This window comes from Papio anubis, chromosome 13 (assembly GCF_008728515.1).
Source record: "Papio anubis isolate 15944 chromosome 13, Panubis1.0, whole genome shotgun sequence".
Taxonomy (NCBI): Eukaryota; Metazoa; Chordata; class Mammalia; order Primates; family Cercopithecidae; genus Papio; species Papio anubis.
Genome location: NC_044988.1, coordinates 52,196,807 through 52,214,855, shown reverse-complemented (window position 1 = coordinate 52,214,855; position 18,049 = coordinate 52,196,807). Strand labels below are relative to the sequence as shown.

Below are 18,049 nucleotides of genomic sequence, written 5' to 3'. Positions count from 1 at the left end.
TTATAAAAATTCCAGCCTTCCTGTCTGGAAATGCCAGAGATGGAAGTGGGGGAAATGGAGGATGGAAAACGAAATGTTTCTCCCTCATTGCGTGTGCAGTCAGGCATCATATAACAACGTTTCAGTCAATCACATGTATGACCATGGTCCCATAATATAGTAGACTGCAAAACATTCCTATTGCCTAGTGATATCATAGTCATCCTAACATTGTGCAATGCATTACCTTTTTTGTGTTTAGATATGGTTAAATACACAATATTTAGCATTGTGTTAGAATTACCTACAGTATTCAGTACAATAACATGTTATACAGGTTTGTAGCCTACGAGCCATAGCCTATACCATATAGCTAGGCGTGTGGTAGGTTATACCATCTAGGTTTGTATACGTACATTCTCTGATCGTACAACAACGAGATCACCCAGTGACACATTTTCAGAACATATCCCCATTGTTAAACGATGCCTGACTGTAATTCATTTCAGGGGCAAGTTTGGTTTCTACCCTGTTTGAAAATTCTGAGAACTCATTTAGGAAATTCTGTCTCTGGGCATGTGCTTGGTGTCCTGAGTGGGTGGTAGCAAAGCGTGACCTGTCCCTAGCTGGATGCAATTAATGGGCATAGATGGTGTAACTTTTGAGTGAGTTGATAAGGTGCCTCTGCATTCTGGCCCTCTAGCACTTTGGTTGGAGACCTCAATATGCTGTTCTGTTCTATAGGTACCATATGCCAAGTGCATTCTGTATTGATCATTCCAGCAATTTGATAAAACTGTGTTGTTACTTTATGATTGGTGATGCTAATAATGTGTTTGTCTTTATTGCTGGTATTGGTGACCCTTATTCTTGACTATAAAGGCATGGCATCTTTGACTATACTCATCTCTGCAAAAAATAAAACGCCACATATATACTCTTTTTACTTATGTGCAAACAAGGTCATCCAACCAATCTTCTTAGTAGTTTTCATTCTGGACTAAGTTGACAATAATTTTGGTAACCTCATTGTCTTTTTTTGGTCATCATATATTTATTATAAACTATCAGTGACCCTGGCTTGTGCTCAGTAGTGCAATGAGAGGGTGGTAAGTCAAGGCACACACAGACACACACACACACACACACACAAAGATCTTTTGTCATTGTGGTCTGTTCTGTTTCCTTACACTTTGCATAAGCTCAGTTCCTTTCATCTTTACAAAACAAAATTTTCAGTGGAGATTGAGGGCAGGGATGTGGGGAGACTATATTGTTCCCCATTCTGAAAGACCAGATGAGATGTGTTTTGGCTTTTACAAAACTAAAAGGAGTTACTTTTGCATGTGTACTTTAGCATGACTTGATGCCACAGGTTAGGCAATAAGGTTGAGACTTTTTTCAAACTTAGCTTTCACAGGTGTTAAAGAAAAAATTCTCCCCACCATCCCCAGTCCTGGAGGGACAACCCTGGGATGTCTTTGGAGAGTGTTGAACATTGTAGCAGTTGAGAGTGGTTGTGGGCTATGTATTGTATTAAGTTATGCCTACCTCCTCAAAACACGTAATTAATTGGTAAGCATTGTGGAAATTTTGGGACATTAGAGTGATGTTTTGAAACTGATAAAGAAGAAGCAAATGCTGTAAAACTAATTTTTGATATAAGAAAAAGGTAGAAGGTTTTAAAGAGTAATGACACCCCCAACCCCACCTCTATTTACTTTCTTTAAACATTTTTAAGTGAGGCTCAGGTTGGCTTATTTTGTTTCCTACCTGGCTTTTGAAAACTGAGTAGGACGACACTTTCTGTAGCGTAATTTGAATACAGCATCCAGATCAGGATCTGAACTCCTGGCTTTGTTGCACATAAGAGTGGTGGGTTTTTCTTTTTTCCTTCTCTAGACCTCAGCTGAGCACATTTCAGAAATGGGGAGGGTTAGCTCGGAATGTCTATAAGGTTTTTTTCTACCTGTAATTATACCTCCTTGATTCTAAGAGATGAAAGTCCTTCAAAGTTGGGAAATGAAAGGGAAACTTACGGAATTCTATAACCTGCAGAGTTTGAATATCAATGCCATAATTTGCTAGCCCTGTGGTCTTGAGCAAGCCACTTAAACCCTGTGTGCCTTAGGTATCTGCAGGGACCAAAGGAGTTTTGAAAATCAAAAGTCGTATAAAGTACATGTAGCTGTCCATTGATCACTTTGAACCTACCTGATGAGAACCCTAAAGTTAACTATCCCAGAACTTTCGCACTTCCTCTCTGAAAGGTATCCTCAGATGACCGTTACTGTGTCCCATGTACTGACCCTTGTAGAGAGAAACCGTTCACTGGAAGAACTGTCCTGTGGCAGTTGGTGCCCATTAGCTTAAGAATGTAAAAAGACCCAGCATTCTGAGACTTCACATATAATCAGTGTACAAATATCCCCTCGGAAGACGGCAGTAATGAGCCCAGCTTTCTTGAACATCAAGGGGAAAAATTAAAAACTGAAGTTTGCTAAATGTGTGTTTTGCAGGTTGGACAATCTGCTCAATATGGCTTATGGAGTAAAGAGGTAATGATAGAGGTTCATGATACTCATAATCCCTTTCCACAGTTGATTGGTTTCTTTGATTTTGGGAGTGCTATTCACACCCCTCATAAGTTTTTGTTGGGTTTTATTTTGCATGTGCAACCTAATGAAAAGCTGCTCTTGGAAGCACAATTGACTCAAGAAATTTTTATACCACTGGATGCCACCTGGTCTTAAAAACCCATCATTTATTTCGTATTGCGTTATGACGTTATAGCATGTTTACATATGTGTTGATCCCTTCCCCTGCCAATCCTGCTTAATTCATGAAGCCAGTTCTAAATATATTTCTTTGCTATTGTGGATGATATTTAGTACGGTGAATAATGGTCATTTTATAACTTATTAATATCTCAGTAGTCTAGCATGTCACTGCAAAGCCACACACAGACCTTGGTCAAAACATCAAGTGGTTTATGTATTTGTTGGGGGAGGAGAATTACTAAAATTATTGGGGATGGAAAAGGTATAAGTCCATTGCTATAACCAACCTCTGTTTTCATTTTTTGTGTGTATGTGTGTGTTTCCTATTCTGTTCAGTAGGTTTTCTCCAATGACCATTGACGGAATGACCAGTTTGGCTGGAATTAATATCCCTGGGCACCCTGGAACAGGGTGGTGTATATTTGTGTACAACCTGGCTCCTGATGCAGATGAGAGTATCCTGTGGCAAATGTTTGGGCCTTTTGGAGCTGTCACCAACGTGAAGGTCATCCGTGACTTTAACACCAATAAATGCAAAGGTTTTGGATTTGTGACTATGACAAACTATGATGAGGCTGCCATGGCGATAGCTAGCCTCAATGGATACCGTCTGGGAGACAGAGTACTGCAGGTCTCCTTTAAGACAAACAAAACGCACAAAGCCTAATGAGCTCTTGTCCTCAGTCCATTTATATATGAAAACTATACAACAAAGGCAAGTTAAGAGAAACTTTATACATTAGTAAATGTCTTTGTAAGTCAGTGTTGAGATGGGGATAAAACGACTACTTAGCATCCTAAGAAATATGTGAGATTTTTTATTGCTAGTATTTGAATTAAAACTTCTTAAATATCTTTTATGTTTGAATATGGACAAGAGGTACAGGGTTTTTACCTGTCACATTGCATTCTATTGCCTTCTTTGAAGAAGGTGGACCTTTTAAAGTGTTTCAGCTAAGGGAAGACATTTCTTTTCTTTTTACATAACTGCCTTGAACCTGTGAGTAAATATTGAGGCTTTGTGTTGTAATTCTTCAGTTGGTTGTGTCTTTTTTTTCCCCCCTTTTTTTCCGTTTTCTGATTAGCTTTGTGTTTGGTTTACATTTAAAGCATTGCTGTTATGTCTGTTTAAGAAAAGTATTTTGAAGTTTACATTTTTATTTATGAAGTTTAAAACAGTATTTATTTTGTAATTATGATTTGGGTTGGGGAAGGGGGGGCTACATTATAAACGCTTATTGTAAGAATACTGGAGAACTTTTCGTAAAGCAGTACCTTGCCAAAGAGATAAGAGCCTCTTTGATGTGGGTTTAAAAAAAGCATCTATTTTTATAAAAAAGAAAATTTGGAGAAACTTTTTACTGGTCCTGGAACAAATATTTTGACTTGAATACTTTGAGAAATCTCTTCATATGACACCTAGTGAGCTTTTAAAATTTACCAGGAAATTTGCAGCGGTTGAAAAATTTAGAAAGATTTATGGTGTAGAAAGTACTTTTGAGATCTTTGTATGAAAGGAGTAGAATCATTGGGGGAAACACTGCTGGTTTCATTTTTGTAATCACCAGTGGAGCGTCTGATCATCCTGGTTATTATGATAGGTGGCTCACATTGATTTGTGATTTTGAAACAAATAAAAAAAATTTACAAAAGAATATATAAGAGCAGGCAAGAAATTTAAATTACCGAGAGATGGGGGAAAAATCTGTTCTTCCTAAAGAAATCCCTTCAGATAGAGCTCATGGTGTTTAGTGATGTACTTGCAGTATTGTTTGAAGAATTGTTTTGTCTTAAGGAAAAAAGACGTTGCACATGATTTGTACTGCAGCAAATCAGCAAAAGTGATCTGAGTTGGATATATTTGAAGGTATTTTGAAAGTTACGTTCAAGGCTAACACCTGAGCTTTGTGTAATGTAAATAAGACCTTGTGTTTATGAACCTTTCAGCTAATTTAATTTTTTTTCCCTTACATGCCAAGTGATGTTCAGGTTTTGAATGTTTTTGTATCAGTTTTTTCCTTTGTAAATGGCATTAACATTGTTACTTGAGGTCTTGCTTAATCACTTTTGTTGTCCTGAGGACTTGAATTTACAGTGCATCAGATTTGTTGCTAATTTCGTCTGTAGATAGTCTAGCTTCAGCTGTTTATGGTGATGCTACATTTTTGTTTATAAATATGTTTGTGGTATAAAAAAATGAGTATAACCATAGGTTTTGAACAAATTTCCTTACATTTTTCATACAAAAATCATAAATATCTGTATGCTATTGAAATTTAACTTTGTATGATGCTTAAACCACTATTTGGGGAAATAATAAAATAAGTCTTTACCATGTATGAAAGAAATTTTAAAAAATACAAAATATTTTCTGATTAGCATCTAGCTTATAATAAATTTTCAAAAAAGCTGAAGGCAAAAATGCCTTCATCAGGATGCACTGAGAACTATATAGTTACGTCCTGCTTTTTGTATAAACTGAGATGCTCACATGCTTCCCCTTAGAACAGGCAATGTGCTATGCATAACATAGTTGTACATTATCTTTGCGGTTGCTTTGAGTTTTATTTTTTATTATTTAAAATTGTAGTTATAAAATTTTTCAGTATAGTACAGTACATATACTGTGAGGCGCGTGCTAAAGTGAATAAGCGAGTTTTCATGCTGACCCACTCAATGCTATTCAGAAATCAATTGGCTTAGCACTTTCTCATATCCTTAGGTGCATTTAGATTGTCAGAGTTAACCTTCTGCGTTTAAAAAAAAAAAAAAAAAACACTAAAAAATAAAATACATGTATATACTTAAAAAAAAAATAATAAGGTTTCCCTCAAGGGAAAACAGCAGCTACATGCTTCTTTCCTATACTACTGTAGCAAACCAAGGCATTGATGAGAGGGCATGCAAATTGTGCTTCACTTTACAGTGTTTATCAGAGCACTTAATAAAATGTAAGGCTGGTATTTATTTGAAGTTGTACAGTATGACTTAATTCACATCTGTTGGAATAGAAAATATATTCTGTTGAGTATTTAAGAGGCTGTACATGTTTTCTTTTGTGTTTGGATTCTTTGTACTTTTTCATGTTCAGTACATCAATAAACAAAGTTGAAGGGAAAGAACAGTGTGGTGAGTAGGTCTTTATACACAATTCGGGCGCACCTGTGCTCAGTCTAATACACAGACTTGCCCTCTTGAGTTAAAAGAAGTTCCCTCAGAGTTTCAGTGGAAAGCAGTGTTACCTCTTAGAATTCCAAAAGGCAAGTTAATTGAAGTAGAACACGCAAAAAATTTTTGGACTGAATGACACCTTCTGATTAGTTTTCAAATATTACTAAATGAGTAATTCTCACAGGAGAACATACTTTCATCTGCTAGTTGTAAAGTTTGGGAAATTGGATATCAACACCATTTTATGGCTGGGATTCTACCTTCAGCTTTTTGCACAAATAATCACCCTTACACATTTGTATGAGTTAAAAACCAAATAGAAGGAAAGTAGCTTACTCAGCTTCCACTGGCAATCTTTAATTCACTCATGGGATTAAATGTTGGTGTGTAAAAGTTAACTTTTTTGCACACATGCTAGATTGTCAAGAGATTCTTCCCTAAAATCAGAAACTCAGTTTCTATTAAATTAGTGTTGTTCTGTGTTGCACAGGTTACAAACCGTGAACTCTGCCAACCCTGTGTTTCGCATACAAGTTCAGTTCTTGTATACATCCTTAACAGATCTGTGAAGGAAAAAAAGATTTCCTGCTGTTCTTTTGTGGAAGGATTCTACTTCTATAGAACTTCAGATAAATGAGTATAATAATGAAACACTTTTTTTTAAACAAAGTATACTAAATGACTTATTTTAATTTTATTGTATCTGTTGGCTTTTTTGGTAGAAGTCATTCTAAAAGTAATTGTCCTGAATTCACAACCTACTAGTCAAGAGCGTAGTTGAGTGACAAGACACTTTCTTTTTTCAACATGCAATTAGTCTTTTCTTATTATATGAATTTAATACTCTAATTTTGTGATGTTGGAACATCCTCCCCTCACCTCTCTCTTGCATGCTGTATCAGTATTTTGATTGGTTTGCATGTCAGCAGTTCTTTTATAATTGAGCAGATAGTGGAAAAATTCTCAGCAAAGGAAGTTGATTTAGTAACTACTGGTATGTTTGAGGAGAAACTTCGTTTTTCTCCCTTTTTTTTTTTTTTTTTTACCTGTGCTTGGAAATTATCTGAACAATATTGAAATTCAGTGTTAGAGTGGCCAACATGAAATTCTTAATGTTAACATCATTTTACATTATTTTAATCTGAGGAAAAATATTAGCAATTTAACTTTACTGTTTTTTAAGATAAACAGATTTCAAGATTTCTACTCTTTATAAGAGGTTTACACATGAATTGTAGTGGAAACTGACAACTACTTGCTTACAGCGTTAACCTAGAACAAAGAAAATGTGTTTTTTAATAAGTTTGTTGAAATTGTAGTACCTAGGCCTATTAACCTACTTATGGAGCAATATGCCATATACCTTTTACTGGGTAGAATAAAAAAAGGGGAACATTTAGCTTTTTTATGCCTCTATTATACTGGCACCTCAAACAGTGGGATCAAACAAATACTGATAAAATCATGACAGTTTATTACTGGATGAAGAGCATTTACAGTCTGTCATTGCAGTTAATAGTCCATATTTCTCTACTTCTAGTAGTATTCACACTCTTCCTTTGAAAATTTCCAAAAGTAGGCCCATTTCCCTTCAAGTTGGAAAGATTGAATATTTACACCACTAGTACAGGCATCCTGTGGATATAGGATGGACCTTACTGAAATTAACCTTTCTAGAATTCTGGCTCATAGAAATAAACAGATTTTTTGGTTGGTCAACACATAGTTAGCTATCTGCTGTGCCCTGGGTCTATAAAAGTGAGCAAAATACTGCTCTTACCTTCTTGGATACCACCTAGAAGGGAGGACAAACAAGCCAGCAGGTTACGACTGCAACGTCCTAAGTGCTGTGAGAGTCCAGGAGCAGCTGTCAAGCTAGTTTGCTGTAGTTTTTATAAATCCAGTTACAACTCACAAAAGTAAAACCTGTTCTACTCCTCTTATGGATGCTTCTTTCCCTTTCTTGGACTAATTATTGGCTGATTGTTTAATTTTCAGTCTGACAGTGGTATCACTTAGTTTTGCAAATCTTTGAATGCTCTCATACTCAAGTTGTCCAGATCCTTTCTTTAAAAAATGCGAAGCTACTGATACACAATAAGACACTGTCTATCTGAATAATTGGATGGTGTGAGGTATCTGACTGGATAGTCTTGCTGTCTCTAAACATAATCTATGGAGTGACCATTTTGAATGTACTAATATAGTAAAGTACTCTGGATATTAAAAGTATGATTGATGGGTTTTACCCTACCTTAAGACTCACCACTATCTTAGGATCTTAAACTTACTATTAACATTACTTTTAGTTTAAGTAACTGAAGATGTAGGGGAGGAGTACATTAATACTTAGCCTCAAAAACACTCATAGGTGTTTTTTTCAAGTAAGTACCTTATAGCAACCTTATAAATAAAACTGTCTATTTCTGCAGACATAAATGTGTGGAAGACATGCCTTTCTGCTCTCTTGGAGCCTGTCATGCTCTAGAAGATTACATCTGCAAGTAACTGCAGTAAAGTGTTGTACACAAAGTGCGTTAAAAGAGGAGGAAGGGGAGACTCCTAATGTTGCGTGTAATCGGGGAGACGGTTGTTCCTGGGATGGGAATGCTGAGTCACACAAAAGTGGCAGCAGTTGAGCTGGGTCAGTTAGGGTAGGTGGGATTTTAAAAGATACCAGGGGAAGCAATTCAAGAAGAGATCCCTGTGATCAAAGACATAGGCAAGCCTCTATCTACTTCTATTATTTCTGGAGAATTAATAAGTCATATTCAGTGCAGACTTACGAGTTCTTGGACATTTTTGTGCCCTTGACTAGTTAAGTCTAAAAAATACCGAAACAGCAAAACTTTTTGCTTTCTTGCCCATTTCTACTGAAATACTAAAAATTATTTGCCATGATAGATTATGTGTGGTTTGGGGAGTTCCATAGAACTTGCTAGGGACATTCCTCTCTTTTAAAACAGACATTTATTTGGGGTGTGTCAGGCAGTCAGTATATGTGAAAAGATCAAACAAAAACAGAATCTCCAGCAAAGGAATACTGATCTGTTTCTCCCACTATTATACCTATCAAACTCTATTGTTAACATGATAAAAGTGATCATTTATTAGGATTTATGCTATTTCTACGTCACAGTACCTGATTCATTCCTTTCTTGGATATGTATTTTACACTCTTCTTAACCTGTATCACTCAAGCATCACCTTCATCGAAGGCAAGAGAAAATTAAAATTCAAATATTTCTCAGATATTTGTAAGATGAGGTTTTAGTTTGATAGGTTGCCTTTTTGTTGTTGTTTTTGTTTTGTTGTTTTGTTTTTTGGTGCATGGAAACTCAGTAACCATTTCAATGATGAACCTTGCTGATTTTTTCAATCCTGTAAGGCCCTTTGACCTACAGGTTATCGATAGCCATATGCTATCTCTAATGTTGATTTTCATGGTATGCTCCTTTTGAGAATCCTCCTCGTCCTGTTGAATGCATGCTTCAGAAGCCACCCGCCCATCTGTGGATTTTCTTGCAGACATGATGAGACCAGCAGCCACTCTTAGGGTGACTCACCGTTTGGAATGAAACACAGTTGGCAAGGTAGCTTTGTTATCTGGATTGCGGGTTTTTGATTGCAGTGTGGCAAAGGTGCAGCAGCTGACCATGAGAATGGGGGAGGGAGGTCATGACCCATAAATCTGTGTAGGCATCCAAAAGATGCAGTGCTTTATTCCTTGGACCTTGAAGAAAAAAGCAGCCCATCAGGAAGTACCATTGAGCACCTTGTTGAAAGAAAACCCCCGTACTTCTACATCCATATTATCGATCATCTATTTCTTTAAAAATGTTGTTATGCTTTAGGTAGTAATAATTACAAGAAATACTGCATATTTTCACACACACACAAACCCTGAGTTACTATCAGAAAGGTTAAGCAGATATTACTATGAATGCTGAACCAGAAATTGCAGTTGTTACTGTATTAAATGTTCTTTAGTAGAAATTTCATCTCTCAAGAATGGTTGCTACAGTGTGTGGTCTGTATGTAGAGAACTGTGTTGTTGAATGTATTCTGTTTTTCAGGAGTTACTCTTAAAGAAGTACCTGTCTTCTATTCATACAATGCATAAGTAAACTGCTACTTATGTTTTCTGTCTTAAGATGGCCTGAGGACCAGATGATAAGCCAAGCATTCGATCTTTCCTACATAAAGGTGGTGAGAACTTTTCATAAATTTAGTCTGAAACTTATCCTAATCCTAATAATGAAAATTTATTTTATTTTTTGCTGAAATAGTAGTACATTTTAAAAGTTGTGCCTCCCAAGCTCTTTTATGTCATGAGTGCCTTTCCTAAGGGGGAAGAACCTTTATCTCCACACACGTACAACCACTTCTAGGCATAGCAGCACACCAGAACTTATGTGTGGGAAGCTCTGTTTTAAATACTTTTTTAAAATTTCCATCCTTTTACTAAGTGTACATAAGCGCCTGCTCTGTACCAGTCACTATGTTGTAAGATTTAGGCTGAAGACTTAATTTATGTTCTATTTCTCCGTCCGGTTTTGAGTTGGAAGACATTTCAGTGGTCTTGTTCAGCACACCTTATTTTGCAGATCTATGAGCCAGACCCAAAGAAGTTAAGGTTCTCCAAGATTTTTTGCTAGCCTGAGACCTGGCACTTAAACCCAGCCCTCCCCACTCTTGGAACTCTGTCCTTCCTACCATCAAAGTACTAAAACACAAGCTGAATTAACTTTGATAAGCTGTGTCCTTTTATGACATCAGAGTTTTGAAATCCTTCAGGGTATGTATGGCATCTAGAATTTGGACATAGGTAAGTGCATATAGTATTTTTTGATGTGCTCAATATCATTTACCTCCCTTAAGAATAATTTCAGTCAATAATAACATAGTCACTGTCGAAAATGTATAAAGTACAAAAAAATACAAGTCAAAATTTACTCAGTCCTTTCATGGAAAGAAAACATTTTTTAGTACATTTTGTTTCTGCCTCTTTATTTTTAATCCTTTCTACAACATTTTCAAACATTCAGATTTGCTTTTTTCTTTAATAAAGTTTTTTTGCTTTTTTAATTGTGTTCTTTATGTATATGGATAATATTTTTTGAGACATAAAATAATACATATCTGATTTTTAAGACATATCAAAGCTGTTTTCTGTTTTTTGTTATATTGAGTGTTGTTGACATGTCAGGGAGATACAAAAATCAGGAGTTTTGTGTGGTTTCCTATTACAACTGTATTTCTCCAGGCCTTTTTTTTTTTTTTTTTTTTTTTTTGAGACGGAGTCTCGCCCTATCGCCCAGGCTGGAGTATAGTGGCACCATCTCTACTCACTGCAACCTCTGCCTCCCGGGTTCAAGCGATTCTCCTGCCTTAGCCTCCGGAATAGCTGGGATTATAGGCATTTGCCACCACGCCCAGTTTTTTTTTTTTTTGTATTTTTAATACAGACAGGGTTTCACCATGCTGGCCGGGCTGGTCTCAAACTCCTGACCTCATGATCCACCTGCCTCAGCTTCCCAAAGTGCTGGGATTATGGGCCGGAGTCTCCAAGCTTTTAAAAAGGCTAAAGACAGATTAAGTCCAGACACTAAGATCTCTCCAAACCTCAGTTTGGGGTAGTGATGCCTGAATGACTACTTGCCACTGTGTTCGGTGGGCAATTTGGTTGCAAGCATCAGCTATGCAGTAGGGTCATGGATAGGGAGAGAAGTATGAAGCTATTTTTTCTCTTTATGGACAGAGGGCAAGTAGATGTCATAGGGTACTGATAACTACTTCTGTCCTTTCTTTTCTTAGCAAAAGAAAATGCTTCCTTCCCTAATGGGGACAGGAGGAGAGGACGAAGATGAACCCAATTGTGGGTGAGTAATCTTTCCTCCTCCTTCCTGGGTCTGTGATTGCGGTGATGTTCTGTCTTGCAAGGGTCTGGGTAAATACTGGCTCCTTATTGCTTGTGCTCAGAGAAGTAGCTGATGGTAGAAGAGCACTTTTAAAGGAATTGATGAGACTGAAAGCTGCTTGTTAGAGTGCACCTGGATCCTGTCATGACATCACAGGCGGACCATAAACGGCTCTCCAGAAAGCACGACAGCCTTTTTTCACCCCTTTCTTAACAATGAGACGTAGATTGGGCCTGTTCTCTATTCAAGCATCCTTATGAGTAAATGTCTATTTTTATGGTAGAGCTGCACTTTAAAAATAGCTCCAATCAGTGCGACTCTTTTCCCCCATATGTTAAAAAGTTATACATGAGTTAAAATATCTCAGATTGCTTAAATTCTTCCAAACGCAAGGCACATTCCTTTTCCCTTTTTTTTTTTTTTTTTAACTGTGGGGGAGGGGTTTAGGTGGGTGGGAGGGTCGGATTAACTACAAAATAAGGACTTTCAGGGCCTCCTTAACTCTGTTTGAGACTTTTTAGCAGTAGCAAGATTTTAAAACTAAGATTTGAGATTTCTGACTTTAAAAATTCATTAATATTTGGTGGATACAGTCTCCTTCCTGAAGCGATTGTTTATTTTTGTTGCTGAGAGCAATTAGCTAGAACAGTCACAGTTGCAGCTGTTAGATACTATAAGCTCCAGCGGAGATCACAAAAGGCCTTATGCACATTTAGACTCTGTATTTGGATTGTTGTTAATGGGTGATTCTTCTGGAGTCTACTGTGTTAGCAAATTCGATTGGACGATCCTGAGCCAAATCAAATGTACAATGGGATCATCAGCATGCTGTGTTGATCAGAGTCACTTAAACACCTTGCTGCTTTGTGCAAGCCAGGATGGCTGTGGCTGCATGTGCAGAAAGAACATGTAGTGTTCCTTTTCCTGAATCCTCCTCATGCAAACCTGGATGTGACTCATCTCAAAACATTATGCTGTTTTCTCAAGAATTTTTCCTTTTGTGTTTACTTCTTGTTTGCTGCTTTTGACTTGTTAGAGCTTTTGTGAGATAATCTGCATGTGCACGCATGAGAAAGAGATTCACAGATACAATCTGGTGCCCATTGATTTATGTCTTTTGGAAAGAGTATCTTCTTAGAGAATCTTGGCTCCAGTTTAATGGCTGACACTTCAGAAACAGCAGCTCAAATGAAGGAGTTGTTTCAGTATTTTTCTAGTGTCTGTACTTCTGCCTATGAATATCCTTTTGGTGAAGGAGTGTATATTTCTGTGCATATCCATAATCATACTGCCTTAGGATTCACAATATGCTTCGTGTGTGAGAATTTTTTATTGGGGAATGGGAATGGGAAATGTTGCCTTGGGATAGGATGTGCCCCGCCTGACAGGGAACGTCCATTTGCGCTCTAATCTTCCTGGGGTACTTTATGTAACTTTCTCTTGGAGCTGCTCTTGCTGCCAGCAGCCTCTTCAGGTCAACTGCTGACTGGCTCCTTCCTCTTTGAAGGAGAATTTCCTCTTTTTCTTAGCGACCCTCCTGTTGCCTGCCTCTTTGGGATCACTAACTGCTTCCTTCTTGGGTGAAGATGTCTTCCTCTTGGGAAGACTGATGCTGCCAGGGGTCTGTTCTCGATGGCTACTAACCAATTTCTCCTTGGAAAAAGATTTCCTTTTATTAGGTTTGGAGAAATAGTTAGATGGATCTTTCATTCCATTCTCCTGAGGAGCCTCCTGGGGCTTTTGCTTTTTCTTCTTTTTGGGTTTTACACTTATCTTTGCATACTCCTCTGGAGTTCTACTGCTATTTTCCAAAGACACGACAGCAAGCACAGCTAGCATTTCTTTTCCCCCTTTAAGCGTTTCTACGCCTGTTTCTCCAGCCTCCTAATAATCTCAGCAGCAGTTTTCTCTGCCTGAACCATTTCTGTCTTCATGACATCCGGTTTCTTTCATGGGATCTCGCCAGTCTCATAGAAAGACAGTCTTCAACTTGTTCTTGAAGCGTCTCCCCAAATACGCTCATGAGCACCTCGGCGAAGCAGTTGATTTGCGAGGCAATACTGCAATTGTTTGCCAGGTATCGGGAGATGCGGCCTTTATTCCTGGCAGCTGCTTGGCCAGTGAAGGTGGAGTGGAAGATGAGTCCATACTTTGATGTGTTACCACTTAGCGTCAGGGCTCTGGAGACTTGGTCCCTTTGCTGGGCCCTGGGAAACAATAGGCTTTTTCATACGTTTTCTCCTCTGATTCTCACAACCTGTGAGGCAGAGAATTCTGTATTGTTCCCATTTTACAGAAGTGTACGTAAACTTAAGAGTTGGTAAATAGCAGCACCTGCTTCCTTTTGTGCACTGTTGCCATTTTGTGGAAATAAGAAAATGCATCTTTTGTATATTCTGTAGCTAAAGTAAATTGATGGACTCCCCTACATTTAAAAGGCTGGTAGAGATTGCCCTAATTGTAGGACTAGTTCATAGTGGCTTCATAGTAAGTGGAATCAGGAGCTGTTACTGTGTCTCTTTTTGGGGAGATAATTTAGGAATGTTGGAGGGTTTTGGTAATTGTATTATAAGTGGGAATCTAAAGTGTACATTGAAAGTTTGTTTCCTGCTAACTAGCATAAATTAATTAGAAGTCATTACATTTTGATGAGATTTAGGCACTTATATGAGGATATTTTTAGAGCAGCTTTTCAAATGGCAATTGATTGACCAGATGGCAATCTGTTTGAGTAGCCAGCTTAGATCTGTTACTAAGTCAAGTAGTGTAGTTCTTTAGTTCTTTAATCACACCTCCCTGCAAAAGAAATTTTCATATAATTGGAGAGGTATAAATGCTGGTATATTTTATCTAGTAATTTAGTAATTTTAATAAAACTTTCTCTGTGAATATTTTTATCTCTCTGGATAACGATTTTTAAATAATACTATAGTCTCCTACAGTATTTGTGTTTTGAATTGACCACACACAAGTTTCAGCAAATGCAAGACTTTCTTCCCTTTTTCCTTGTAATGAAGATTAAATAATTGCAGTAGTGTGAATTGTTGATGGATTTTTTTTGTGTCTTTGAAACAATTTATATTTCATCTGTTTGGAAACCAAGCCAATATATACTAGGACACCAGAATCAGAATTGAAGTGTGTCTATTGGACAATGTTTTTTCATACTCAGACTTGATTATAAATGTATTTGAAAGCAGTGTGGTAACATCATCTTGAATAAATTAGTTAAGGACCCATCAGAGATACGGAAGTGAGATGAGAAGGATATGGAGCTGTGAGTGAGGATAGATGGGTTGACCAGACCTCTGAGCAGAGGGATCAGTGAGGGCACCTCTGTGTCACGCTCTCCTTTCCCACACAGTGAGCAGGAGCCCTGGGCAAGGAGTGGAGGTAAATCAGGAAGAACTCCATTAGGAAGACTTCTGAATGAAATTTTGGACAATGCTCCCGAGGTTTTGAAGACTGGACAGGTGTATTGGGCTCAAAGTAAAACATCAAATCTTAGCTGAATCATGTCTCAACATATATTGAAACACTTATAAAACATTTTATCTTTCACTGTGACTCTCAAACTTAGGTATGCATGATAACTCACGTTTGGAGCTTATTAATACAGATGCTTCAGACACAACTGGATTCTGATTCAGTGGCTCTAGGGTAAGTCCCAGACAAGTTTTATAACACATGGGGCTTTTTCAGCCAAGTTAGAGACACAGTAGTGGTTGGAGTTAGCTGGAAAGGGTATAGGAAATCTGAGGTGTTCTTACTCTGCTCGTTCCTCCTCCTTCTCCTCCTCCTCTGTTGTGTTCTCTTCAGGGTCCGGGAACCCTGTGGTTGTCTGTTCCTACACCAGTTGACACCCAGAAAACTTAAATTTGACTGAATGATTTGGGTCAAGCACTGTGCTAAGTATTTTCTGTGCATTATCTCACTTAACATTATGAGGGCGATACTCCTAATCCAATTTTACAGAGGAATAAGATGAGACTGAAAGAGGTTTAAAAACTTGTCCAAGGACTACAATTAGCAAATTGTTAAGCTAGATTTGCAACTCATTGTGTGACTTCAAAACTTGCAGTCTTAACACAGTATACTGTAGTGGTCAGTAGTAGGTGGCCTTGATAGAAATATTTGAATTTTACCCTTAAGCGAGGTGGTTTGGTTTTACTGCTGAAAATACATCACTTAGAAAAAAGTCTAGCTGGGCTTTTTGTGTGTGTGAGGGGAAGTCTATAATACATATATAACTTAGCTCATGTTTTAGCTTTCTAGACTGGAAAATCCCTTAGAGTAGTACCTTTCTTGCAGGTCAGCTTGTTGTTTCTTTCCCTCTGTATCCACCTCAGTTCCTTGAGCATCGTGAGCACTCAGAATGGATGTAGGATACATAAAAGGTGAGAGTGAAGTCTGAGGAGTTACTACGTACTCACAGTTAGGGTGTGAGGCCTGGCTCATTTTAAAATTTATTTTCTCTATCAGAACATTAGTGCTGATAATATTCGTTGTGGGGTTTTTTGTTTTTGTTTTTGTTTTTAACATTTTGGATTCGCTTGTTTCGAGAGTATGTCAGGGTTGAAAATAATGCCCAAATTATAAAACAGTGACCCCAGGAAAAGTATGGAAAAGGAATTACTGTGTTTCAAGAGAAAGTGCAAGTGTACACACTCAGTAAACTGCTACGTGTTGTTTCTGTTCTCCTTGGATAAAAACATCTTCTAAGTGTGAATGTTTCTCATATAAAGTTAGTGATATAAACAGTTAATTATAATGTCTTCTGTCTTGGGCAATATATAAACTGTGTGTGTGTGTGTGTTGTTTGTGTATCACTATAAATCAGACAAATGTAAAGAAAAGTTGAAATGTCTGGTATTCTATTAGGAGACCAGGTGAGTGGTATTTAGTGTACACTTATAAATACAAGACTTCATAACTCTCCTCTTTCGATGGAAATATTATGGTGTTAATAGCCAGAAAGTAACCTGACTTGCTTGAATTTACTCTTAGTGGTAGAATATCCTCTACTTAGAGTTGATAGCTTGACTAATGCCACTTACAGACCAAAGCTGAATCCTAAGAGTCATACAACAATATCAGGAGGTTATGCGCGTGTGGAATTCTTGGGTGTACTTAGGCAGATATTTCTCTGACTTAGTGTCAGACTCTTATATAAAACTGTCTTGTCATGATTGCTTTCCTTTGCTGAATGTAGACCATGACCTAATTACTAATTTTCATAATTCTGAAAGGTACATATTATCCCCATTTTACAGATAGGAAAACCTGAGGTTTGGAAAGACAAAGCAACCCCTAATGGAATAAGGGGTTAGGGTTTAGCTTCTTTCATCATCACAGAAAAAGATGGAAAGATGAGTTATCTGTTTCTAGGTAAGTGAACGAAAAACGACTAAAGCGTGTATCCTGACTAAAGCATGGTCAGGGTCAAACTTTTTGGAGTAGAACCCAGATTGTTTCCGTTTTGTTTTGTGGTATGTGACCCTCCAAGAGGTAAGAAAACTTGCAAGCTTCAATGGAACCCAGTTCAGATTAAAATCTTTGATTAAAATCTTTATTTTTCTGCCTTCAGAGACAAGGGAACATTTGTTCTTTTGGTGGCAAGATAAGCAATGATCTTAACTGCTTTTTATGTGTAGAAAATTATCTTGGTAGCAGTTGTGGGTATTTCTGGTTTTGCTCTTTCCTGTTGTTCATGCATGCGGTTGTACGCATAAGGAGTAATAAGCCTTGAGGATTAGTTGATGCAAATGCCTTTGTTTGGCAGGTGAGGAACTCTGGTAAAGGAGAAGTGATTGATTTGACTAATGTTGAGCACTCTGTTTGATTAGAACCACAGACCTCTATGTACCAAGCTGTAATTTAGAAACTGAGTGGTATCATATGAGTGAAATAATACCTGAAAGTATTCAAATACATTTTATAGTAGCACTTGCTATCTAAATTGAAGTGCATAAACATGAAGGATATGGACTTTCCTGAAATAAAATGTGCAGTATTTCAGATAGTGGTCCAATTACCACCGTATCGCCTTCAACATCACATAATCCTGGTTGCCAAAGAAGATTGCTAATAAATTATTATAGTACATAGAATAAGAGCACTGGACGCTGATCTAAGTATGGTTCGTGGATCAGCAGCATTGATACCTTTGGAAACTTGTTAGAAATGCAAACTCATTGT

At 37.5% G+C, this 18,049-nt stretch overlaps 1 protein-coding gene and 1 long non-coding RNA gene across 20 annotated transcripts in view; both read left to right on the top strand.

Annotated features, from left to right (window-relative positions):
- Positions 1–5,878, top strand: part of ELAVL2 (ELAV like RNA binding protein 2) — a 135,171-nt gene extending 129,293 nt beyond the window's left edge. For 8 of the 19 annotated variants that reach the window (XM_009188676.4, XM_021927464.2, XM_009188666.4 and 5 more), the window contains 2 exons: positions 2,499–2,537; positions 3,096–5,878. In XM_009188676.4, the coding sequence (XP_009186940.1) occupies positions 2,499–2,537; positions 3,096–3,426 (370 nt within the window). In that variant the 3' untranslated portion in view covers positions 3,427–5,878. The remainder of the gene's footprint in view (positions 1–2,498; positions 2,538–3,095) is intronic. The other 11 variants (XM_003911638.5, XM_021927466.2, XM_021927463.2 and 8 more) reach the window with 3 other exon arrangements.
- A 5,524-nt stretch (positions 5,879–11,402) lies between these two features.
- The window catches only part of LOC103878288, a 93,473-nt gene continuing 86,826 nt past the window's right edge, over positions 11,403–18,049 (top strand). Inside the window, exon 1 of the long non-coding RNA XR_002517553.2 lies at positions 11,403–11,812. This is a non-coding gene — a long non-coding RNA (uncharacterized LOC103878288). The remainder of the gene's footprint in view (positions 11,813–18,049) is intronic.